This window comes from Chelonia mydas, chromosome 26, assembly GCF_015237465.2.
Source record: "Chelonia mydas isolate rCheMyd1 chromosome 26, rCheMyd1.pri.v2, whole genome shotgun sequence".
Taxonomy (NCBI): domain Eukaryota; kingdom Metazoa; phylum Chordata; order Testudines; family Cheloniidae; genus Chelonia; species Chelonia mydas.
In genome coordinates this window covers 97,985-124,590 of record NC_057859.1, presented here as the reverse complement: position 1 = coordinate 124,590, position 26,606 = coordinate 97,985, and the positions used below count along the sequence as shown (strand labels likewise).

Sequence of the window (26,606 nt, the reverse complement as noted above, 5' to 3'; positions counted from 1 at the left end):
ACCTGGGCGATGAGGAGGGGCTCAAGTCTCCGCATGCTCTGTTGGCTGAGCTGGGGGGAGGGTGGTGTCCCGCCCCCTCGTCGTTCTCCCAGTAGTGATGCGCTCAGCTCACCCAATCCCTATCGCCCCAGGCCCTGGCGAATCCCCTTGCCTAGGTCGCCGCCATGACCGGCCTATTGCCATGGCAACCCCCAGCGGGTCGCCCTTCCCAGCGGGGCCCCAGCGAGCGGGAGCCCGGCTACCCGGAGGCTCCAAACACAGTTGCTGGCGGAGCCGGCCCTGGCTCGCTCAGCTGCCCTTGGGCCGATCGGCTCCGCAGCGATAACTGGAGCACGGCAGCACGCTGCCGCCACCTGGCCTCTCCGCTGGCGCCGTCCCCGAGGCCGCTCAGGCAGGCCCGGCCCAGCCCCGCTCCGCTCCATCCTTGCGTCCGCCCAGCAGTGAGACCCGCAGGCCTGCGCCAAGGGTAGGAGTAACTGCTAGCTTCCACCATCTGCCGTGCACACCGCCCTGAACGCTACAGGCCCAGTCCGGGCTGCGGATGTTCCCAGCCTCCACCAGGAAAAGGTGATGTCATTCCACCCCCCACACCACGTACAAACTCTCCGATGCGTCCCCCCGCAACCTTTTCTCCCAAGCTGTAGCATGAATGCCTCTCACACAGAGCCCACCACCATCGTGACACGACCGTACTTCCCCCACACACTTTGTTCACACCACAATGCTCCCCCAACACATCCATTCCAACACAGAATCCTAGAATAGCAGGGTTGGAAAGGACCTCAGGAGGTCATCTAGGCCCCCCAGCTCAAAGCCATTTCTCCCACCTACACAGTATGTCTCCCCAAAATGTCATCTCCCTTCTGTTACACACAGCCTTCAGCTCCTCCCTTCTCACACTATGATCCTAGTGTCAATCCCAAGCATTTAAAATCATGAATCAGTTTCCCCCAATAATGGCATTAACTTAAAATCATGTTGGTTTGTTTTTTAATTATAATTTTGGCCTTTGTTTTAATTGGCTATTGGGTTCTGAACCTTTACAGTGCTTGCTTCATATTTTCAAGCCTTTTCCCACAGGTGCTAGGATGGACACTTGACAATTTTTTAAAAAAAAAGGGGACTTTTTTTTATTCCAACAGCTGCAGATTGGGCGGGCGGGCGGGGGGGGGGGGGGGGGGGGGGAGGGCCGTAGGGGGAAGAGATCCATCCTCCACTATCTCAAGACTCAAAATTATGAGTTGGCAACACTCATCCCCATCACATTTTCCTACACCCCACCTGTCTCATAATCATTGTACAAATTATGGCTTGATCATATTGGGATCCAGGAAGTAGGCAGGCAAAGCCCACCCACTGCTAAAGTATCCCCCCCAGCCTAAGGGGGGGGGGGGCACAGAACCTGGAAAACCAAGTAATTACAGGGGACAACAAATGAACAACAGGGACAGGAGTGTGGTCAAAGGGTCAAACGAAGGGAACCGGACAGGGGACACCGAGCAGAGAACCCCGGACAGGCGCGCACTGCTCCTCAAAGGCGTCAAGGGAGTCAGTGGATGCCGCACAGAGGAACTTTGCCCGGAGGCATGAACGGACGGAGGATCGGAAATAGACCCCACAGTCACAGGAGCCTCCATCAGCCAACCTCCTCACGCTGGTTTTATAGATGACCACTTTAGCCAGGGCCAGGAGGAGGTTAACCAGGAGGTCCGTGACTTAGTGGGGGCCACAGACAGGGAATGCATAGATAAGGAGAGGAAGGGAAAAGTGCAACGAAAATCTTAACAAAATATTCATGAGGAGCCGGAATAGGGGCTGCAGCCTGGCACACTCCAGGTAGACGTGCGCCAGGGTTTCCCTCATGCCGCAAAAGGGGCAGGTGGCCGGGATTGGGGTGAACCGCACCAAGTACACACCCGTGCTCACGGCCCCGTGAAGGAGCCGCCAACTAATATCCCCGGCGGGCCTTGGGACCAAGGTGGAATATAGGCCGGCCCACCGGGGCTCCTCACCCTCTAGAGGTGGCAGGAGGTCCTGCCACTTTGTGTCAGGGCGGGACGCGAGAGTGAGGACGTGAAGGGAGTGGAGCATGAGCGTGTATAAATGTTTCCTTAGCGTGGTCTGGAAACGGACTAGCTGCAGCTCGTGTAGCCGGCTCACGGTGAAGGGGCGGGGGGGAGGGGGGAGTTTCGGTCGGGTCCACGGGGTAGGGGCCTGATGAAAAGGTCCGAAGAGCCTGGCGTGGAGGGGCACGCCGTCCCGTAGGACCTGGTCGAGGTAAACCCGAGCAGCGGGCAGTAAAGCAGCCCTCACCTCCTGAAGTACACGCAGAGGAGTACAAGGTCTGGAGAGCCCCATGCGCTGAGCAAGCGTCAGGGGATCCAGCCAGTCTCCCCCGTCGTAGTCTAGGAGGTCTCCGACACTGGTGACCTCTGCAGGACCAACCTCTGGTGCACCAAGGGGGACTCCGCCATATGCACACGGAGCTGAGGGTTGTGTAGCAGGGGCTCCGCGAGGAGATCTTCCCCGACCAAGGCCGCCAAGGACCTGGTCGCTGTGAACAGTTTCCAGGTCCGCAGAAGGTCGTGGTAGAAGACCGGCAGCCCGGAGAGGTCTCGCAGAAGACCTCTCGGATGGAGGTAAAGGAGCTGCCGGTCACATCGGAGCCCTTGGAAGCGGCGCAGGAAGGCGTGCACCAGTACGCTCCACGCCGGACTACCTGCACCATAAAGGAGCCTCTACACGGCGTGGAGGCAGAAGACACGGACCTGAGTGCGGAGACACTTCAGGCCCTGCCCTCCCTCCTCCAGGGGTAGATGGAGAATCCCTGCAGAGACCCAGTGCAGTCCTGACCAGAAGAACTCCAGAATCAACGTCCGGAGGTTGGCCAGGAAATCCGGGGCCGGGACCAGGGTGTTGAGCAGGTGCCAGAACACGGACAGGACTAGTTGATTAAGCACCAGTGCCCTCCCTCGAAGGGAGAGACACTAGAGTAGTCCTGTCCATCTCTGGAGCCGCTCTACCACGCTGCCCTCTAAACCGTGCCAGTTCTCCGGTGGAGACGGATGCGTGGCAGAAAGGTAAACGCCGAGATAGAGCAGCGGACCCATGCTCCACCGGATGGCCTGAAGCGTGGGTGGGAGGGAGCTCGCCTGCCACCAGTCCTCTACCACCAAGCCAGAGCTCTTGACCCAGTTGACCCGGGCGGAGGAGACTGCCAAGTAAACGGCCTGGCAAGCCTCCACCCGCACCAAGTCGCCCGGGTCCTGGACCACAAGGAGCACATCATCGGTGGACACCGACAGGACCAGCCGCAGATCCGGCTCCTGTAGCGCCAACCCCGTCAACCTGCTACTGAGGAGACAGAGGAAGGGCTCGATCGCCAGAGTGTACAGCTGGCCCGAGAGGGGGCACCCCTGCCATACTCCTCGCCTGAAGCTGACTGGTTCGGTCAGGGTCCAGTTGAGCCTGACCAGACACTCTGCGGAGGCGTACAGCACCTGGATAAGACCCACAAACTGGTGTCCAAAGCCAAATGCTCGCAGAGTGCTCAGGAGATACCCGTGATCCACCCTGTCGAACGCCTTCTCCTGATCCAGGGACAGGAGGGCGAACGACAGACCGTCCCTACACCCGAGTTCCAAGAGGTCCCAGACCAGATACAGGTTGTCGAAGATGGTGCGGCCCGGGACGGTGTAGGTCTGGTCTGGGTGGATCACGTCTGCCAGCACAGACCCTAGCCGCAGTGAGATGGCTTTCGCTACGACCTTGTAGTCCGTGCTGAGGAGCGAGACGGGACGCCAATTTCATAAATCGTGGAGGTCCCCCTTTTTCGGCAATAAGGCAAGCACGGCTCGCCTGCACGAAAGAGGGAGGACGCCGCTCTGCAAAGACTCGGCCCAGACGGTGACACTGGGATGTTGTACTATAAAATTGCAGTATTTCTGAATGCCTCTGTGTGACTATGAATCCCATCCTAGCTGCCATGGGTGGTGTCACATCCTCCTAGAACAGATACAATGGGGAATAGTTAGAATTCAACAATCCTATTCTGGTGCAAACCCCTTGGAACAGTAGGTGAGCTAAAGCTTAGGAAAAACAGTTTTCCCCTACCCTTTTTCAGAGAGGGTAGGAAAGTAGGAGCAGTGGAAATTTACAGGAGCAGTACAGGGGGACCAGTCAGGGGGTCAAATAAGGAACCACACAGGGGGAACTTGGAGCAGGAGAGGGGAAGGGAATGGTCTGGCCTAGGGCCAGAGGTTGAGCTGGAGGACAAGCTTTCACATTTCAGCAGACAAAGCAATGCCCTGCAGCAGGATTTGGACCCCAGGCCAAAGAATGACCGGCAATGGTGAGGAAACAAGGCAGGGGAAGTAGGTGCAGGGTTTACTATTTTGTTGATCTGTACTCTCTTGTGCTTTATATGATTAAATAAAAGAACAATTGAGAGAGACTCTCGCAAAGAATCAGATGTGTTACATGCTAACATTTACGAGCCTCGTGAGAGAGTTAAAATGGTAAAACAGAAGTTCACACCTTAGGGTGGAGTTCTGGGAGAGAATGTTTAAGCTTCTGAGGTATCTTTGGGTTCAGCACCAGTACTGAGGCCAAAGGGGTTCCATTTCCATGAAAGAGTAGCAGGGTGAAAGTCAGTGCCCAGGAAATTTGCCAGAGAGGGACAAAGGGAGGAAACAGTAGTGCAGCCTGCTGAGACCCAAGAAAGCTTATACCTGGGGACCCACAGTGAGCAAACACAAGGGGCTGCTTGGCTAGGATTTGTGACACAAGAAGACTACTGCACACGTGGAAGGGTTGTTTGATGGCTCAGAGCCATGGTAGCACTTTTACACCAGTCTCCCTTCAAGCTGCCAGCGTAGAGAGTATGGCCAAAACTTAACCCTTATAAAGTTTTTCCTAATCCCTTACCTAAATCCCCTTTGCTGGACATTAAGCCCAGTAACTCTTGTCCTACCTTTAAGGGACACTTCTTTATAACAGTATTTAGTATATTTGAAGTCTCATCAGATCGTCCCCACAGTCTTCTTTTCTCAAGACTAAACATGCCCAGTTTTTTTAAACCTTTCCTCATTGGTCAGGGTTTCTAAACCTTTTATCATTTTTGTTGCTCTCTTCTGGACTCTCTCCATCTTAACTGAATGAAAAAGGCATACACATGCCTAATGTAATAAACCACATTATATTGTTACCCTGGCCCTTCTACAACCCCTCCAAATTGTGTGTTACTCAGACTCATGTCACATCTAAGCTTAAATTGTAAACTATTTGAAGTACTGACTTTGATTTCTATGACTAACACGCTTTTGAAAAATTACAATAAATATCTCCTGTAATTTTGTCTGCTCATCAATGTCTCCCTTTCATCTGTTACCTCAATAAAGATTTCCTGTAAATTACTGCCAGGGAATTACTTACCCTAGTAACTTTGATTGTTTAAACTTGTTTTTTTTTCCCTCCAAATCAGTTTTATATTTCTCTTAAACTGTGAGTCAGGAGTCATAATTATACTTGCTTTAATCTACTTGAACAAGAGCAGTTATAAATCTAGAGATTGTTTACATAGGCGGTGTAGTGGAATGTGGATGTGGGATATTTAATGGAAGGAAGTCTATCACTTGGGAAATATTCCTCCAGAAATACAGCACAGAGATGGAAGGCGTTCAGAAATTCTCCCACCTTTGATCTAGCACTGATGCAGCTACACTAGGACTAACCAGTAGCATGAGAATTGCTAAAATTCTGTGTAGATAAGGCTACACGGTCCTTGCCAGCCAGACTTGGGTACACTGGGAAAAGAGACTGCCTTGTGCAGCTGCAATTACTGTGACAGCTCTAAGTGGGTGGGTCAGGAAGAGCGAAGTAATGCAGAAGAGCCTCTTTCTTGCCCGAGTGGCTGGAAGCTATTGCTAAAGTGGAAGATTATATGGAAGAGTGGCAGGAATGCTCAAGAGCTGGTGGTGTGTGAAAGGAGGGAAGCTAGGTAGGGCAGAATTAAATTGTGGGTTGGAGCTGGGGAAATAAAAATAAAGCATCTTAAAAAAGGCAAAAGATTTGACCCCTTCTCTTTCCCTGTTCTCACTACTGATATTCTTAAAAGGGATCTGTGCTGCTCCAGAGGACTAATGTGTTTCTAACAGGGAACAAGAATTGACCATGGGGAAGCCACTCGTGAAGGGACAAACACAGCTCATTCAGGAAGAAGAGTTCCCCTAAAATAAAACTGCACCCATTCCAGCTATCATTTAATTTCTTTGTGATAAATGTAGGTTTGTGATATAAAAAGGATGATGGTCTAAATTATTTGGGGGGGCTTACATTCCTAGGAAAACTATCATTTTATTTAAGTATAGTAAATAGCATGGCTAGTATCTAAGGCAGACAAAATTTAAAAACTGATTTTGACTAGAAAGCAGAGGCAAGGAGGCCTATAACACCATTTATATAACTGTGTGAGCAAAGCCCTGTACAAACATTAACTGTTTAATATATCCTTATTACATTATTCTGAAGGGGCGTTAGGTCCATTTTAATAATGGAGAAACAGAGGCAAAAAGCCACAGAGAAAGTGAATGGTAGAGCCAGTGTCTGAACTCAGGAATTCTTGACTCCCAGCCCTGTGCTCATGCCTCCCTTTGATAGCCAAGTTGCAATGGGACTCAGGAGAAATTATTTATGTCCTACATAAATGTCCTACATACTGCATTAATGGCATAATAAGCAGATCATATTAACTTGGAGTGTTGACAGGAAACGTACAATGATAAAAACAGTAGGTAGCTTATTCTTTTTCTAACTTTAAAACATTACGACAGAGTAACTTAAGGCACACATGTAGGCTTCCCACTTCCAATCTGTCCTAGGTGATGTTTCAACATGGCAATTGAATGGCAAAGTTCTGAGTGAGCGAAAAAGACTGTTCTGGTTGGGGATACTGAAGGCATGTAAATTCTGCAAGTAATCAGCTATAGATCTGTAATCCAGTTCCAATTATTTCAAGTTAAGGCAATGTGATACAGATGACAATCAAATTTTGTGAAGATAAATATTCTGTGATTTTACTACTAGTATAAACCTCCCGCAACTTGGAGTCAGGATCAAAGCAGATACATATCCTAGTTTTCAGAATGAACACTAGCTTCAAACAGCTTTGTTCCACTACAGGAAGCAGGAAAGCTTTCCCAAACAGGTATTTGACTCGAGCAGGGATTATTTTGGCAGTTGCCTTGAACCAAGTGATAATTGTGACTGGATGCCAGAGCTAACCAGACAGTTTCCTCTATACTCCCACCATACCAGGGATAAATAAATGTTTAGTAATTGGCAGACTGGCCAACATGAATCACTCTTTCTTAGAGCACAATTAGCTGTCAAAACAGATCTTAGAAAAAAATTCTGCAAAGGGATTATGGAGGGTAGGAAATGCAGGTGATTCGCAGTGTCTGCCTTTGATACAAACATCCTGCTCCTCTACTGTCCCTTTGAACTAACTTTGATATGCAATAATTAGGAGTGGCTCAGCCCCTGAGGAGAGGTGGCTGCTGCTGCTGCCCTACCTCCTTGCTCGTTTTATTGAATCCTTGTTTTGAACTATTGATCAAACAGATTTGAAGAGATTTGTTGAAGTCTGTGTGGGCTGAAGAGGAAGGAAATGAGGAGAGGAGGGGATGGAAAGGACAGCAAACTTGGCTATAAATACCCCAGGAAGGACAGAGCTCCTCTCCACAGATTTTCCTCTTCGGCTAGAGATGTAAAATGTAAGAAAAGGACTTTTATTCAAGAATTTTTCTTTAAAAAGATTCACAAATATCCCATATTTGCTGAATCTGTGTTGCTTGTTTTCAAGTTTCAGCATATCTTAGACAACAGTGGTAAGCGCACCAGACCTCACGGGGGAAACACAGATCAACCTGCCTGAAGAATGGTGGCAGTCTTGCTGCTGGGGCTCAGCTGCATCTGTTCCCCATTGGTAGCCCTGGTCCTAGACTACAACAGCATCAAGAGTTCAGCTGAAGTGCAGGGCACCAGAAAGGTGAGAGCTCTGGGGGTCAGTTGGAGACCTGAATTGAATTTTCAAGGGTTAAATGATCTCAGAATATTAGTAATATTCTGCAAAAATTGCATGATTAATTTCAGTTTTTAAATAGAAGGGTTACAATTGCTTGGAATAGTGCTTGGCCCAGAAAGTATTAGAATTGTTAGAGGAAACAAAAAATACTTATGTTCCTGACCCCAACAGACCCAGCTATGTGATAACTGGAGGTGAATCAACCATCCTAGCAAACAAGAATTTTAATACGGTCATAGCTGTTGTGTATTTCTAAATTGGAAACATTTTAAAAATGGAAAAATGTGTCCCTTTGGAGAAGGGGGAATGATATCAAGATTTCACCCTCTTAAAATATAAATGAAGTCAGAGCAAGTGATGGCCTGTCAGCACTGATTAGCTCTTCAGCAGAGCACTATGCTCTAAAATGCACTGAGTGCAAGACGGGGTGAGCAAAGGCTGCTAGAGTTCTAATCTTGATTTGGGAAGTGATTTGCTGTGTAACATTAGGCTAGTTACACTACTGACACGTATAATAAACACAAATGTGCACAAACTGCTGCTTTAAAAAACATGTCAGTTTTAACATGCTGTTTCTGTTACTTGCTGAAGATCAGAACTGTCCCAATACAGGATAGAGAGGTGTAGACCTTTGTCCTCGAGAGCTCCCAATCAAATGGGAGATCATAGACCAGACCCAAGAAAGATTATTCCAAAAATAACATGTTGGACTGATCAATGAAGGGGGCAGTGGGGGGGGGGGGGGGGGGGGGGGGGGGTGTAATGTATATTCTACTCTAAATATTGCTGATGTACAGCATTTTCCCCTTCTGTGTGTGTGTGTGTAATGTATATTCTACTCTAAATATTGCTGATGTACAGCATTTTCCCCTTCTGAGGAAAGTTATTTTTAATTTTTAGAGTTCACAGTGCATAACAGACCAGGACTGTAATGCTAGCAAATTCTGCCTCAAGCATGAAGATGATGTGTCCTTCTGTGTTACCTGTCGTGGGTTACGACGAAGATGCAAGCGTAATGCTATGTGCTGCCCAGGGACTATTTGTCTAAATGGTAAGCAATAATCATCTGGTGTCTGTGTTATTTAAAGTTTGGTAGAGATTAGAACTACATGATTATTATCTATATGGTCTAAACACAGAAGTGGTCGGTGCCTGTTTTAAAAATTTTCCTGGTTTTCCCTTACCTCCTGCTAATGTTGAGATCATCGAACTCTCCAGCATTTCTTTAAAACAAGCAACTATCTTTACCATGAGGCATCTGTAAAATAACAAAGTAATAAAAGTCCTATACATGCATCTGAAGACGTCGAACAGGGAAGTTGATAGTAATGAGTTAAAATTAGTAGTTAGCAACGGTACACAATTCGTAAAAGCTAAAGGTATCGGGGGGCGGGGGGGAGAAGAGAAGAGATCTATGGCTAGTAGGGTTAAATACAATGAGAAGGAATTCTTTAAATATATCAGGAACAAATTAAATCTGAACAACTTCATCGGTCTGAAATTAGATAAGGATTGTAAAGATATCAATTGCTATATAGAAAAAGGCAAAAGTATTCAATAATAATTCTGTTTGGGGAAAGTACAGTAGAACCCTCAGTTACAAACGCCGCAGGAATAGACAGGTTGTTCATAACTCTGAACAACACGTTATGGTTGTTCTTTCAAAAGTTTACAATTGAACATTGACTTCATACAGTTTTGAAACTTTACTACGCAGAAGAAAAATGCGTCTTTTAATCATTTAATTTAAATGAAACAAGCACAGAAACAGTTACCTTACCTTGTCAAATCTTTTTGTTTCAACTTTTCCTTTATTTTTCTAGTAGTTTATGTTTAACACAGTACTGTATCTGTGCGTTTTGGGTTTCTTTATGGTCTCTGCTACTGCCTGATTGTGTAATTCCGGTTCCAAAATAGGTGTGTGGTTGACCAGTCAGTTTCTAACACTGGGGTTTGTAACTTTGAAGTTCTACTATAGTACAATGATGTTTTAATATATTACAGTGATAAGACGACATGTTAACATCCTCACTATTCCACCAGTAAGTAGGAACAGAAACTATTAAATATTTTTAAAATCATCAGGACTGGATAACCTGCATCCAAGATTAGAGAATTGCCAGAGTTCTCTGAATCATTAATATTGATTTAACAAATCTTGTTTAGAAAGGGTAACTGTGATGATCAGGAATAACTATAGGAAAGTTTGCCTGGGATTAATCCCAGGCAAAGTCACGGAAAGGATTATATGGGATCCAGTTAGTAAAGAATTAAAGGATGGTAGCATAATTGATCATGATCAACATGGTTTTATGGAAAACAGATCTTAAAAATAATAGTGTGTGTCTGAAATGACAAGTTGGGTTAATAAAATATATTATGTCAACACAACTATCTTTAATTTCTGTAATGTGTTTGAGTCCCATATGACATTCTGATTAAAAGTTTAACACTATACAAAAATCAATATGGGCCATATTAAATAGATTAGAAACTGGATTAGCTGACACTAACTAAAGGGGGGATGTTTCTAGTGAGGGTCTCACGGGGATCTGTTCTCAGCCAAATGATATTCGATATCTGTATCTATGATCTGGAAAGAAATGTAAAATCAGTGGCTGGTAAGTTTGCAGATGACACAAAAATTGATGGAGTGATAAATAATGATGGGAACAGGTCAGTTATATAGACCAACATGAATCACTTGGTAGGGTGGGCTCACTTGAACAATGTGTGTTTTAACACAGTCAAATGCAAGGTCACAAACATGTAGAAACAAAGAACGTAGGGTCACACCTATAAGATGGGAGACAGTATTCTGGAAGGCAGTGATACTGAAATGGAAGATGCCTTGATCATGGTTTACAACTCCTATATAGGGGAAAGAGACTTCTGACAGCGGACAGCTGGCTCTTTAATCTAGCAGAAAAGGCATGACAAAATTCAATGGTTGGAAACTGAAGCTAGATAAATTGGGAGTAGAAATAAGGTGCACATTTTAAGTTAGGCTCATTAACCATTAGAACAACTGACTTAGGGACATGGTGGATTCTCCATCATTTGAAATCTTTAAATCAAGACTGGATGCCTTTCTAAAAAATATGCTATAGCTCAGTGACTCTCAACCTTTCAAGAGAACTGTACCCCTTTCAGGAGTCTGATTTGTCTTTCGTACCCTCAAGTTACACTTAAAAACTACTTGCTTACAAAATCAGACACAAAAATACAAAAGTCTCACACCACGCTATTACTGAAAAAAAGGCTTACTTCTCATTTATACCATATAATTATAAAATAAATCAACTGGAATATAAATATTGTACTTACATTTCAGTGTATACTATATAGAGCAGTATAATCAAGTCATTGTTTGTATGAAATTTTAGTTCGTACTGACTTTGCTAGTGCTTTTTACGTAGCCTGTTGTAACACTAGGCAAATATCTAGATGAGTTTATGTACCCCCTAGAAGACCTCTGTGTACCCTAAGGGGTATGCCTACCCTGGTTGAGAACCACTGCTATATCACAAACAGAGCTTAGAGGTTTCATGCAGAAGTTACTGGATGAGAATTTATGGTCTGTTATGTAAAATGTCAAACTAAGGTGATCATAATGGTCCCTTTTATCCTTAAAATCTACGCAGGTATGAACCTATAAAAGCATGATGTATGAGGGAGGGAGACAGAAGGCAATTGGATCCATTTTCACATCCGGAATAAAAGATCATTTGTTGTCTCAAAGCAGCAATGTCGCCATCCTCCCTCTCCCCACCCTCCCCCCCGTTTCTGTCCAAAATTACAACCTTCCACCTTTACACCAGATGTTTGCAGCCAGACTGAAGAGGTTACCCCAACAGAAGGAAGAAGGACTGACGAACAGAATGGTTCTGATTCGAAAGGGACAACTCAACACCAGATCCAAGAAAACTCTGAAAAAGGACTTGTCAAATCTCCAAGCCATAAAGGTAAAATGGGCTTAAAAGCAGGGAAATAATTACATTCAATCTTGGAGGAGAAATATATTCCAGATTAGAAAAGTAAAATTATACGGAGGCATGTGTATGTAATCTTCCATTAGGAAAAGGAAGAAACCCCTAGCATTCTATTACATAAAGCAAACAAACAGAAGGGTCCCAGCATGCTTTAAAATTATGCACTGAGGATAACCGCATTACTTCCTACATGGAAGTTATAATAATGCCAATCACAGAATTAGGTGTTTTGAATATTAAATCGTCAGGAATTGTTAAAACAAATGCAGAGAACAATAATCCCCATAAAATCTTTTCTGTAAAAATATAAACTGTTACTTACTAGGTTTGGATACAGTGTTGCAGCCACATTGGTCCCAGGATATTAGAGACACAAGGTGGGTGAGGTAACTTCTTTTATATTCAAGCTCTTTGTAAGCTCGTCTCTCTCACAAACAGAGGTTGGTCCAATAACATATTACCTCACCCACATAGTCTCTTTACTCACTAGGAATATTTTGACTAGATTCTGGACCCCGCTCTGGTGATGCAAAACTTGATGAAGCAAGCCTTCTGGCTGTTATCTTGAAATTCCCTTTTCATCAGGAAAAGCAGCTCTCTGCCACCCCCGGTGTGCCGTTGGCATAGGGGGCACAGCTGGAATGTCCTTATTCCAAGGCTATTCCCAGCTTTCGACCACCTTTTGAGCTAGGGACAGCCAAGTTTAAATTATTGCAGCCTTTGGGCCCCCGGACAGTTCTAGAATCCAGGCGCCAAACCTGAAGTACAACTAGCTTGGTGTCCCTCTCCATCCCCGGCTGCACTAAGTGCAGCATGGCATCTGGATCGACTTAGTAATTTACTCTGTGCTCATTACTAATCACCTGTCATAAGTCAGAAACCAACTCTGCTAGTTATAGCAAACTAGCAAAGGGGTGCGGGGGCGGGGGCGGGGAGAGAAAGAGGTCAGGCTTTGTTAAAAGAACATTCAGCAATGTGCCGTTCTCCATTTATTTAAATTGCGAGTGCTAGTACTTGCTCAGAGTAAATATTGTTAGATTAGTTTCTTATTTGTAAATTTTCTAACATAGGTTATTGCCAGGATGTAAGTTCATTTCAGGATACCACTCTTTGGGGCTGTCTTCACATTGTTTGCATTTAATAATAGATAATACCTAGCTGCTATGTTGTGCTTTTCATCAGATTTCAAAGCGCTTAATAAAGGTCAGTATCAGTATCCCCATTTTACAGGTAACGTTATATGAATATCTCTAAATGCAAGAAACTAAATATGTAACCTTAATATTACATTAACAAATAAGACAGGGAATACAAAAGTTAAGATTCATATAACAACATTAACCTAGGGAAACTGACATTATTAGAAAAAGGATCAAACAGAACCAAAGCAGCAGAGGGCAATAAGGTCACAAAGAGCTCAGTTATTCATAAAGCTCAAAAGAACTATTACTACTATTAATTATTTGTACTACATTAGCATATGCTAGGTCTGAAATTGCAAACACTGATGCATGTGCTTAAATGGTTGTAGGAATGGGGCCATAGAGAGGAAACAATCTCTTTCTCAAGGAGCTTACAATTTAAGAGTAAATCACAAACAGGCATATGCAAAGAGAGAACTTAGGAAAGGGAGAGTTAGGTTACTCAAATACATTCTTGTCTTCCACTCTATTCCATGCTAATTAGGCATCAACTGGAGTATTGTGTCCAGTTCTGGGCACCACATTTCAGGAAAGATGTGTACAAACTGGAGAAACTCCCGAGAAGAGCAGCAAAAATGGTTAAAGGTTTAGAAAACATCACCTATGAGGGAAGACTGAAAAAATGGGGTTTGCTTAGTTTGGAGAAGAGAAGACAGAAGGGGGAAAGGATAACAGTTTTCAAGTATGTAAAAAGGTTGTTACAAGGAAGATGGAGAAAAATTACTCTCCTTAATCTCTGAGGATAGGACAAGAAGCAAAGGGCTTAAATTGCAGCAAGGGAAGTTTAGGTTGGACATCAGGAAAAACTTCCTGTCAATGTGGTTAAGCACTGGAATAAATTGCCCAAGGAGGGTGTGGAATCTCCAACATTAGAGATTTTTAAGAGCAGGTTAAACAAACACCTGTCAGGGATGGTCTAGATCAGGGCTACTCAAAGTGGTGGTCTGCAGACCGGTGCCGGTCCGTGAGCCATCGGCTGCTGGTCTGCACGCACATTGGAAAAAAAAATTGCCGGTCCCCCACATCAGATAGTTTTGAGAAGCACTCGTCTAGATAATACCGAGTCCTGCCATGAGGGCAGGGGACTGGACGAAATGACCTCTCAAGGTCCCTTCCAGTCCTATGATTCCATAGACAGGTTATGTGTGCTATCTGTAGACAGTGCAGCTTTTTCTTTTTAAAAAATGAGACAAAAACAGAGCCATAGTAGTAGTTGTAGCTCCCATTATCAGCTGGTAATGTTCCACAGGCACCACACTAGCTGCTAATTTCTTTGGTGAATAAAGCAGAGAGATTTCAAAATGGTAAAACTGGGAGGGATTAGGAGCCCAAAGATCTTTTTCATTTAGAAAAATAATTCCCATATGAAGGAAGATTCTTGCAAACCTTGTCCACAGTTATGACTGACATGTAACCCATTAGCACGCCTGCTGATTTTTAAGCTGGAAGATCAGCTAGAGCAGGGCTGAGCAAATGTTTTGGCCCAAGGGCCACATCTGGGTATGGAAATTGTATGGCGGGCCATGAATGTTCATGAAATTGAGGGTTGGGGTGCCAGAGGGAGTGAGGGCTCCGGCTGGGGGTGTGGGCTCCGGGCTGTGACAAAGGGGTTCGGAGGGCAGGAGTTTGGGCTGTGGGAGGGGGTCGGCTGTGCAGGCTCTGGGCAGCGCTTACCCCAAGCGGCTCCCAGCAGCAGAATGTCCCCCCACTCTGGCTCCTACATGGAGGCACAACCAGGCAGCTCTGCGTGCTGCCTCGTCCACAGGTGCCGCCCCTGCAGCTCCCATTGGCCACGGTTCCCAGCCAACGGGAGCTGTGGGGGCAGCGCTTGGGGTGGGGGCAGCATGTGGAGCCCCCGGCTGCCCCTACACATAGGAGCCGCAGGAGGGACATGCCGCTGCTTCCAGGTGCCACGCAGAGCAGGGCAAGCCCCGACCCTGCTGGGAGCTCGAGGGCCAGATTAAAATGTCTGAAGGGCTGGATGCGGCCCCTGGGCCGTAGTTTGCCCACCCCTGAGCTAGAGATCTTTGCAGGGGAGGACAGAGGGCTTTCCACAACGGGGCAGATCAGGACTGGTCTGAAGCGAGTCCCACCCCTCTCTGCTAGCAACCCTCAGTTTTGTGCTCAGCAACTTTCCTCTGACCCATTGCTCAAGCCAAGAACCTCAAAGACATGGGCTATGTTACACATTTTATTCTGTTTACTGCAGGTCAAGAAGGAAAAAGCTGCCTTCGCACTTCAGATTGTGCCTTTGGGCTTTGCTGCGCTCGCCATTTCTGGACCAAAATCTGTAAGCCAGTTCTCCGTGAAGGACTGGTCTGTTCCCGCCGGGGACACAAAGATGTTGCTCAAGGTCCAGAAATTTTCCAACGCTGTGATTGTGGCCCTGGTTTGTCTTGCCGACCACCGCTCACCGGGCTGCCACAACGGTCGCGCTTAAACATCTGCCAGAGAAGCTAAAGAGCCAATACACACTGGCTCCAGAGGGAGAGCAAGGGATTCGCTGTCTACTCCAGAGTTAATTTATGCAAGATTCTATAAAACTATCCCTAACCTTCTACAGGCCAACAGAGCCCTGCACTGGAGGAAACATGCAGCTCAAAGCAAGATCTGGGCACTGGGCAACCTTAGATGTACATTTAGGTCACATGGGCTCTGTTGTATCCTTGTGGGCTGCACTAAGTAGCTATCAGACGCTTACAAAATCGCTTCTGTTTTCAGATAGCATGAAGTACAAAAAGGCTTGATTTTTTTGTCTGTTTTTACAAACTATTTAGGGTCCTTTTTTATAGCTATCATACTCAAATTCAGAGGTTCTCCAGCTGCTTTCCAACTATTTAGTTATTTACTAAAATAAAATAAAAAAGTGTACTAAAGGAACTAGTAGATTCTTTCACAGGAATTGCAATTTACTTGTCAATAGGGTCAAACTTTTTCCCAAATGTTTCAAGGATGTTCAGAGCCACAGAAGAAAGCTGTTTCCACTTCTGTCTCCATCTCAGACTCAAAGACGGAATCACATGTAAATGTCAGTTACCATCAAAAAGTGCTTCATAAACTATTTACCTAGAGCAGCACAGAGATGAGAGCAAGCTTTATCTAGGGCAAAAGGCAGTAGACACCTAAGATACTGCAAGCTGCTTTGTTGTTTTGTCCTTAGTGTTTTCAGACAACTACTCTTACAAAAAATCCTCTGGATCTTTAATGTCAACATAGACCAGATTGGACCTGGATTTCTAAAGGTTTATCCAAATGATATCTTTCCGTCTCCCCATAAACAGTCAGTAAACCTCTCCCTGCCTGGACTCAAGCCTAAAGAAGGTTGGTTAGACCATTAAGACCATCAATGGGAATTTGTGAAAAACTGGAGGTTATCATGAAAGTTATATTGCAACTTAAACCGCACCTAGCCTGCACTAAGTGAATATTTTTTTCATTCTCTCTATGCTATTTAGATATCACAGCGACAGACACCTTCTAACTGCTACTAATGCAAAACCTGTAACACCACCTCTCATCCGAAGACTCCAAAGTGCTCTGTCTGCCAACATATTTACTGGCTGTATAATTAAAAATACAAAATTTCACCTGCCACTTAAACAGTCACCACTGAGATGGAACGTGCAGCCAGTTTACAATGCACAATTATAGTTCAGGGCAGGAGGTGAAGACCTATAGGAATGGACTTGATTATCTGCTAATTCCTTTCCCTAAATGCTATGATCCTAACATACAGTAAATAGCTATTAAACCAAACTGTTTCCTTATGCAATTGCTTTTCTGTCATATTTAATAGTAAACGCCAAGTTTTGTGCGGCGCATCTCCAACATGTTTTAAGAGAAATCGGATAACGGTTTTCAGCTTTTTAAAGTTTATTATGGTTGTGAAGTCTGCAGATTTGACCTTTGACTTGCAGCACTTCAGGGAAATGTATCAAAATTAAAATGCAGTTTTCTTTACGCAGAGAGAGCGACCCCATGGACTAATGCTGTTACTGTCAGAGACAAGAGGGGATAGTGTGACTTTTCTTCATTATTTTGCACCTAACTTGGCCACCCATAAATCTATTCACAGGGTGACTATTTTAAATATAATTTATGACAAGTGCATTGACTTTTATGAAAGACAAACACAATATCTTCATTTAGAAGCCACCACTGAATACACTAATAGTAATTGTCCTTGTTGAGCAGCCACATTTTTCCATGGAAATTGTATGGGAAAGTAATAAAACAAAAGCTGTGCTTTCTAAACACAGATATCCAGTATCCCAGGGAGACAAAGGCAGACTATAATTTATTATTAGAAGACAAAAATCTGGACCAATTCCCAATTTAATCTAGGAGGAATTTTATCGTGAGGGAGCTGCTTGGTTCCTCATCTTCCCTGCAGACTTATCTTAGCACCTTAGCAAAGGGACTAATTAAAATTCAGATAAAAACCACGTCTGTATTAAAGATATTTTTGAATAAAAGGAAAGTAATCAAGTTGCAATGCTAGGTGATTTAATTTTACAACATATTTTACTCTAGTGCCATGGAACTATTGTTAAAAACAGTGTCAGTAATATACACCTTCTGAAGTAATGTTCAAGCAATAAATATGCACCTAGCTTTGACTCTGATGATTATTCATAAAAGCTACAAAATAAGTGAGCACTAGCTAGTAAACCTATGAATGCAAGTTATTCACTCCGTTCTTTTGGCTCTCGATACTTCCACTGTATGTAGTCAAAGATATCCTTTTCACTCTCTACTGGGAGGGGCTCCCCAGCAACTCCTGAAAACACAATAAAGATGACAGACGGGTGAAAAACAGCAACTTTGCAAGGCATCACTAGCAGTGCTGTGCAGACACCATTTTATAAAGGACAGGTTTATCTAGAAAAAAAAAAAGGCTGATGTCTGAAAACCAAGAAGCTGCATAAAGAAATGAAAGGGAAAATAGGAGTCTGGTTAATAGTTAGATAAGGTCTAAAAACTAGAACTTCTAAGCAAAAAAAAAAACAAACAAACAAACAAAAAAAAACCCACACCTGATCAATAGGTGTTGAATGTATCACTGTAAATGCAGCAACTTTGTATCCCAACCTCAGAGTGTCAATCCTAGAACACCAGCTCTTGACACAGCTTTATAAATATACACCATCAGTTAAAATTAGACAGTATGCCTATCCCACGCCAACAGAGAGCTACAGTCTTGTTATAGTGCTGGAAAACAGATGCCCGCCTTGTGTGGCACAAATAGACCAGGTCTTGTTCTCACTGAAATCAATGGCATAATTCCATTGAGCTGGATCAGGCAGACCCAGAGCGGGGGGGAATATCTTGTGTGAAAGTGCCGCTTGGGTGCTGGAGAGAAGAAAGCTGCCTCCTGATACTAGGTAGGTCTCTGAAGTCAGAGAGAATAGCGTGCTACATTTAACTACGGCATTTGGCAGTAGCGTCCTGAAATACTATTATGTGCGTATAGGTCTGTTTGGAGAAGAAAGGTTCTCAGGGCAAATGTGAACCTAACAACCCCTCAATGCCAACCGGCAAAGGATTCACTCTTCTGTAACACCTGGCAGTCCTGACAAACTCACTAGACCCACCACATAGCTTTTGTAGCATATATCCAAAGAGAGTCAAGTGAGGTATCTAATAAAAGCGTATCATACTGATCCTCAGAAGTGTTGCAAAAATCTATGTATGGATGATATTTCAGGAGTTGTGTACGTGTACTGAAAATATATGTTTTAAGAAGACTGTCTTCCAAGGTGGATTTGACAAACCGGTTTTGAGTCACACAAAGGAAGCTTATTCATGTGTCACATTGTTGGCTATGTACATCAATCACTGTAAACCAATATAATGGAAGCCAAATCTGCACATTGAGTAAATGGGGATGGAAAGACACCAGAGACTAAATCACAGGGAGTCATCCTGACTCTGGGGACAAAACAATTAATTTGGGGGGCTAGAAGGAGAAGGCAAGAAGGATGCCTCTTTATCCTCCACTGTGGAACCAAAAAGGATAGTGCTTTTTGCATTCATGAAAGGGGGATCTCAGCCATGTTAGTTGGAGATGCTGGGAGACTGCTTTAGGTGAGAAACTACTTTAACTCTAGGAAGCATTTTTATATATAACTATTTCTGCTTCCATTGTTATCCTTATTAGCTCTTAAATCTTAGCTTCTAATAATAAACATATGATTGTTTTCATCATAAATATATCTCAGTGCTGTAATGTTATATAGGAGCTGACTCTCAGTTGAATCAAACAAATGTGTGTATACTGTTCCCTGGGGGAGAGCGAATCTACTAATTTCTGTGAGCATCCAGTGACAGGAGTGGGACACTGCAAGGTGCGGGCCAAGGACTCTGAGGGTTGGTGTGTCCTTATTATTAGGCTGCACAAAAAGAGATGTATGTGGAGGCCTCAAAAGCAGTCTTTGTGTAGCCAGAGGGGTTTGGTTTCAGGGAGCTGAGCTACAGCAGGCACAGACAACACCCCTCCTCATGAAGGGCAGGAAGTGGTGAAGTGCCTCACAACCCTGAGTACCCCTGGGGAGCATCACAACAAGAGAGACTGGAAAAAGCACTCTGCGTAGAGCTCAAACTCACCAGTAACTCCCAAGGGCCGGATTGTGTACTCGTTGATTGTGAAGCCCATTTCTAGGGCATGAGTTCTCATGTTCTTATTGAATATGTCACTGCCTGTGAAGTACAGTACTCCACAATAATACTGATCCTTGGGGATCAGCCTAGAGTTAAAAAAAAACAAACAAAAAAATCTCAGTTACAAGTCAGTTGGAATTAACTTAGAATCACAGAATATCAGAGTTGGAAGGGACCTCAGGAAGTCATCTATGTTAGGATACAGATATTCAGGCCTGTATATTTAAGAATTTAGGTGTATTCTTATCACTTAGCTAATTATAGAGGTACAAAACAGGAATCAAAAACCAGTCTGCCTGTTTATTGGCCTTCTCTCACTATGATAGTCTAAGACCTTGTTCTTAGGCTAAGGCCTCTGGCTAAACAGCAGGGGCAGCCATAAGCTGGGAAGCGAACGGTCACATCCTCACCAGTCACACTGAAATAAGGGAGTTCTGGGCTGTTAAAAAGGTGATCGAATCTATCACCTCCAGAGAAAGGGAAGAGCCTAGAAGATTTAAAGAAAAAACTTAGTTTGATAGCATCCTGTCTGGCAAGAACTCACTTATCAATAGCTGGGATGTGAAATCCTCATTTCATATAGTAAAACTTGAGTTCTGCTTGGTTAAGGTATAGCTAAGCAGAACTCAAGTTTTACTATATAGACTAACCAATCCTCAATTATATCCCACCACCTTAATTGGTTTAAAAGTATAGGCCTTTGCAGACAGGCCTAAATATCTAAATCCTAACAATCTAGTCCAACCCCCTGCTCAAAGCAGGGCCAATCCCCAACTAAATCATCCCAGCCAGGTCTTTGTAAAGCCTGACCTTAAAAACCTCTAAGGAAGGAGATTCCACCACCTCCCTAGGTAACCCATTCCAGTGCTTCACCACCTTCCTAGTGAAAAAGTTTTTCCTAATATGCAACCTAAACCTCCCCCACTGCAACTTGAGACCAGTACAATTTGAGGCACAGTTTCTCCAGTCTTATTACCATTTACAGCAAAACCCAATGCTCTACTGGCACAACATTACAGGACTCTGTATAACTATTCCTAGATCACCACTGTCGGAGGGACTGCAATATTCCTGAAAATCCATCATCCTACAGGCACACACAAAAGGAAGGGGAGGTGCAACAACTCTTGACATTAAACTATTACTGAGCGGTTAGGGCACAGTACCCTGACAAACCTCCCTGTTCAGTAATTGCTGGAGGGGAAGGATAGAAATGGAGATCCTTGTTCTGGAATCAGGAGAAGGGGGGGCTTGCTTTGCAGTCAGGGACTGGGACATAGCACTTCCATAAATGCTCCATCGTGAAGTTGAGTGGGCTGTGCAGACCTGTTCTGTATGATACACACGACGTGGTGCAATCATGACTAATGCCCCCATTTTGGATGATGCTTTAACAAATGCCTGTTCTACCCTAGGGGTGCAGGCCTATTCCATTTAAAATTTTACCTGATATCGATTCTCCTGTATGGATAATTGGTTCCATCTTCTTCGCCTGTCAACTGACATACACCCTAAAAGGACACAAGGAAAGCAGAAATTATAAAGTTATCAGAGTTCTCAAATTGTCTTGAGCTTTTTTTTTCTTTTTAAAAAAACCACTAAAATAGTTTTAAAATGCAGACCATGTAGTCTGTCTAGTTATGTCATCATGCACAGGCATATAGTCTGAGAGGTAAATAAAAGGTTTTGCTTATTAAACTTGCTTGTTTTGCCTTATGATTTCCCCCTGTTAATAACCATGAGGATTTCTAAAGAAACATAAGAATTAGAGAAAGATTAGGACAACAGATAAAGCATCAGATGCCAGCATTTTGTAGTACTGTATAGCTGGCACCTTGCTCCTCTCCCTTGGACTTATCAAGTACAAGGTTGCATTTCGGGAGTTACTGAAGTCACTGCACGTATTAAGACTAAAGCATGCCAGAGATCAGGATCAATAATCCGCTATGCTGAAGACCAGGGTTAAATATACATAAACTAATATTTGTGCAATATTACAGAAATGTTGACATTAAGCCATTGTGACCCTATGAATGACACCTGTGGGTGTATAGCTACAGTAAGGCATGTATCTATGACATGCCAAGAGTCCCAGACCATTGTGATATCACCATCCTTACTCTACAGCTAATCTGGGTGAAAGAATTTCATTGGTTGTATGAAGGAGACTGCACTGATAGTGGATTACTTGGCTCAACTGCCTGCCATATCAGTGAGATACAAAATATCCCAAACACGCACTGCCCTCAAATGTTACTGTCACACATCAGGACAATCTCCCAACACCATACCCTCAGACAAACTCAGCACTACAACCTCAAACACACATAGCCCCTCACCTCAGCAAACACATCATGTGCCACTTGCACAAACCAATGCAAACACTTGCCCACCCTCATACTCATCTTTACCATAAACTTGAGCAACAAAGCTGTGGATGATTGCTAATTTGTAATGAAGCTTTTTTTGTTCCCAGGAAAACATTCATTTTAGGACTCATTACCATCACTTAACTTTAGAAGACTGAGTATAGGAATACAGAGGACATTGTTAGAATTTATACGGAATACGAAAATACCAAGAATGAGACCAGTAACTTTGTACAGACCCATCAAACAGAATGGACTAGCCGTTCCTAATATTCTATGGCACTATCAAGCCAGCCAACTCAAAACAGGAGTGGACTGGGGGTGCATTTACCCAGTGAAACACCGGGTCTTCAATGAACAAGAATATTGCAGCAGTTTACATACTGCTAGGCTACCATGATTAGTAAAAATCACACCCTCCAGAAATTAACACACATCCTTTAGCAAAGGCTACGCAATGGCTTTTGGATAGAACTAGATAGAAAATAAGCTCTTCTCCCTTGCCAATGACAACCACTGAAAATCTTCCAGATTTTAATCCAAATCACAAACCAGAGAGCTTCAAACATTGGGAGAGCCACAGAATACACATGCACAGCTGGGCAGCTATTCAGTCAAGAAACTTTTCTAACTTATTTAGCTATCGAAACTAAATTTAACTGACCCACTCTCTCCTGGTACCTGTACTCTCAACTCAGGCATTAATGTTTCTAAACTTTCTAGACAACCCTTTCTATACAAAAACAACGAGGAGTCCTTGTGGCACCTTAGAGACTAACAAATTTATTTGGGCATAAGCTTTTGTGGGCTAAAACCACAAAAGCCCAAATATGCCCAATTATTTATGCCCAAATAAATTTGTTAGTCTCCAAGGTGCCACAAGGACTCCTCATTGTTTCTGCTGATACAGACTAACACGGCTACCACTCAGAAACCTTTCTATACAGAAAGCTAATTGTAATAGAAGTGATGGCAACCTGGAAAACAAAAACAAAATAAACTAATTTATATTAATCTTTGCAGACAGCTTCCCTAACAAAATAGTGTCTATATATGACTCACTGAGAAAAGGATGTGGGTAGACAAATTACCCCAGAAGAATGGGGTCTGACCTGGAAAAGAGTACCAACAACTTCAGTATGCAGCACAACAAACAAAACTTCTTTAAGATACTGTTTCAGTGGTACCTCACACCGGTCAGGTTAAAAAAAAAATAGACTGAATGGGGATAAATGTTGGAGAAATTGTGGTGAATGAAGATTATTTTTTGCCTATATGGCAGATGTGTCCAGTCGGCGAGTATTCGGATGCAATCAGTAACCAAGTATCACAAATTGTTGCATATTACTACCACGTGATCCTTTGCTAATCCTCCGAAGGCTTTTGAATGGAAATGGTCACAAAAAATGGAAATGAAGAATTAATCTCATCTGCTAGTAGCTGCTTGCAGCCTCACATTGAAAAAAGAAAAATAGCCCAATCATAGAGGATTAGTTAAAATTATTATATTTATATATAGGTGGTGGCTGTTATAGAAAAATTAACACATCAACAACGTACCCAGCAATATAGACAGAGGACAAATAGATAGCTAGCTATTTGGTTATCTTTAATACTCAGAAAAAAATACATTCACCTGCAAAAAAAAAAAAAAAAAAAAAAAAAGCCAAATACCTGTCCAATTTTTTTTTTTAATATTATACATCAGATTGGGTATGTCTGTTAAGTGTGCATATTGAGATTTCACTCAATTTAGCAAGACCACTAGAAACATAGGGATTTTAATTATAATCACTCCGTAATATGTTAAATATAAAGATCTGATGACGATATTCCTGTATAATGTCTCTTTAAACAAAAGCTAACTGTTGTAATAATTGTTTTGTTTCTGATATTCATTTGTCAAAGATTTGTAAACTTATTGAAAACCACCTAAATAAATAAATAAATCTGAACTCTGCAAGTATCACAACACTCAAGGCTGAAACTAGCCTGGTGTGTCAAACTTAACACAAACCAGGCCACTTTCCCCACATAGGGAAAATGTACATAGTACTCTTGATACTAAACTGGAGAGTTACTAAACAGAGGAATCCCTCTTCCTTTCCTAAAGGCACACAATCAGCTAGAAAACAGTTAGGTGAAGGACTCAAAAGGCCATCTCAACTATCTCTCCCCTCTTCAGGGACATAGACCATATCAATTCCATAACAGGGTAGCAACTGACATAATCCCCTAACACAGAAGCTACTACAGAGGAGCAGAATAATGTGTACCTGTATGCAATGAGGTTTTAGAAAAAAAATAAAAAAACACCACCTCCCTACAGAGCAGGTAAGTAACTGTTTTGAGGTTGGGGAGCTGAGGCACAAATAGAAATCCAGAGTCCCAACTCCCAGGCCTCTACTTTAGCAATTACAAATATGCTGAGAATGCATGGTCACGAATGGAAAATGATAGCTAAACAGAAAAGCAGAGGGAAAGCATGGATAAAAAGTACAGCCAAAGCAAGTCAGAACGGAAAGGCATTTTCTGACATTAAAAAAAAAAAGCAGAAAGGCTCTTACAGAAAGAATTATTGTATAATCCATTTAATTCACCTTCAATCTTTATTTTATGTGCAGTTGGATAATTGTCAGAGGGATGAGGGAGAAGAGGAGTTGCAATGAATGATCAGAGCTGTTTACACAGGAAAACCGAAAAACCTTGTAGAAATGTACTCCAGCTACACTGTAAGGTTTCCCCTTCCTCCCCTGGTTACGTTTGTTCTGAAAGCTCAGCAATTCTGTATCCTTTTGGAATGTGTTATAGATTCTTTTATACACTCTGTCTTCACTTTGGGATATTTCTACCTTCAGCTGCAGTCCTGATCCCACTTACTTTTCCAAGATTTCAACTGCCTGCCATTTCTACTTATTCTACCCTGTCCTCTCCAGTAATGACTGTTTTACACAGAACATATGCAGTAAAATGTCACATTCTTATAGACTTGTAGATTGGAAATGCTATTGGTCAAGATTTAAATTCAGAGCAAGTTGGTACTAATACCAGAAGGGCTGGCCAAGGTGAAGTAGCAGTTATTCCTACAGAAATTGAATTTCATCTCAAATCCACCATCACTTATTTAATAGCTTTGAAAGGGAGATACAATTCACTGATTTTTGGTACGTCTTTTAAAAACAATAAAGACTAGAACGTGTAGTGGAGACATGAAGAAATGACGTTATTACAGTCAAAAATGTTACCACTTTGTTTCCTATCACGCAGTGTCCTTGGCAGAAAATATAAATATTTCTGATCAGAGGAGCTCTGGGGCTAAGAGAACGGAAAATGGAAATATCCTAGGTCAGAATGAGACACCAGACAATTCACTGCTACTCTACAGAATTCTTTTTAGTTTGGCCAGACATAAATCCCAGAGTGACCAGTTTCTGGCATAGATCTAGTTCCATTTGAAAGAGCTTATCCCACAAACTGGTGTTCCAGGTGGTTTTACCTATTAGTCTAACAGTGGATAAAATACCCAGCTGGTGGATTATCAATGGTCACCACTTTGGGTGGGACCCTGCAGCTTCTGCTAATATAAAGGCCCTTCTCTAAATGTGGCTTTCACTGATCTGCTGTGGCTGATAAAGTCCTCCCTCTCTTCCTTTTGCTACTTGAAAGCCCCACATAAGTACATACACATATACACCACCTAGTCTGGGGCAATCGAGCAGCTATCCTGCATGTATTCTTCATCAATAAGAGCCATTCTATTAAATTAGCAAGTGGAAATAGCCCAGAGTATTGGGATGAAGTTCAATTTAATTTTACTCTATTTTTTTTTTGTCCCAGGAGCACGGAGGGTAACAACTTCACTGATTTTATCCTTCCAAGAAACACCAGGAAAACCAACAAATTTAATTTCACAAGGAACTATACAGAGTTCAACTGAGGTAAGCACAGAAATCCATTTCTGATTCTCATCCCCTTTACTTCAAGTGAAAATATACGGAACCATCTGATAATACCTTTCCCTCTGTAACAGCCTCATAAGTTTCAAGAATAGATATTTATACCCATTTGAAATAGTTTCTGTGTAGGATCCTGGTTCATATTTTACATTCTTTTCTATGATTTATCCAAATATAATCGTTTCATATAAACTTAACGGTGATCATTTAGCAAAAAGTGGATTCCCACAGCATGCCCAGCAACACCAGTCCCACAAATCTCTGGCTTCATAAGATCATCATTAAGCGAATATCAATGATTGAGTGGAACTGTTGCTTATGGTTTTACTCATCTGTTGGGATTA

The 26,606-nt window shown here is 43.1% G+C and overlaps 2 protein-coding genes across 7 annotated transcripts in view; one reads left to right on the top strand and one right to left on the bottom strand.

Annotated features, from left to right (window-relative positions):
• Positions 1-66: 66 nt before the first annotated feature.
• Positions 67-18,325, top strand: DKK4 (dickkopf WNT signaling pathway inhibitor 4). Of its 4 annotated transcripts, XM_027826577.3 has the most exons (7): positions 67-567; positions 7,621-7,772; positions 7,862-8,047; positions 8,984-9,134; positions 11,905-12,048; positions 12,401-12,452; positions 15,487-18,325. In XM_027826577.3, exons 3-7 carry the CDS (start codon positions 7,937-7,939, stop codon positions 15,569-15,571), a joined length of 543 nt encoding a protein of 180 aa, XP_027682378.1. In that variant the 5' UTR covers positions 67-567; positions 7,621-7,772; positions 7,862-7,936; the 3' UTR covers positions 15,572-18,325. The 4 variants fall into 4 exon arrangements, with proteins under 4 accessions (XP_027682378.1, XP_043392325.1, XP_043392326.1 ...); XM_043536390.1 differs by lacking the exon at positions 12,401-12,452 and having other exon boundaries at positions 166-567; XM_043536391.1 differs by lacking the exons at positions 67-567; positions 12,401-12,452 and having other exon boundaries at positions 7,603-7,772.
• Positions 3,919-26,606, bottom strand: part of POLB (DNA polymerase beta) — a 37,711-nt gene continuing 15,023 nt past the window's right edge. The window contains exons 12-15 of one of the 3 annotated variants that reach the window (XR_005223451.2): positions 21,384-21,448; positions 19,884-20,023; positions 9,268-9,341; positions 3,919-4,005 (exon numbers count right to left, since the gene is read on the bottom strand). Coding sequence is in view for 2 of the 3 variants with exons in the window: in XM_007064182.4 (XP_007064244.2) it covers positions 17,963-18,057; positions 19,884-20,023; positions 21,384-21,448 (300 nt within the window). In the remaining variant the exon portion in view is untranslated. Of the gene's footprint in view, positions 4,006-9,267; positions 9,342-17,132; positions 18,058-19,883; positions 20,425-21,383; positions 21,449-26,606 lie in introns of those variants that run through there. The other 2 variants (XM_007064182.4, XM_043536386.1) reach the window with 2 other exon arrangements.

Coding starts and splice junctions, on each gene's coding strand:
- DKK4 (XM_043536390.1), top strand. CDS start 7,937: ATGGTGGCAGTCTTGCTGCTGGGGCTCAGCTGCATCTGTTCCCCATTG. Junction 8,048..8,983: donor AAGTGCAGGGCACCAGAAAG/GTGAGAGCTCTG, acceptor TTTAATTTTTAG/AGTTCACAGTGCATAACAGA. Junction 9,135..11,904: donor AGGGACTATTTGTCTAAATG/GTAAGCAATAAT, acceptor CCTTTACACCAG/ATGTTTGCAGCCAGACTGAA.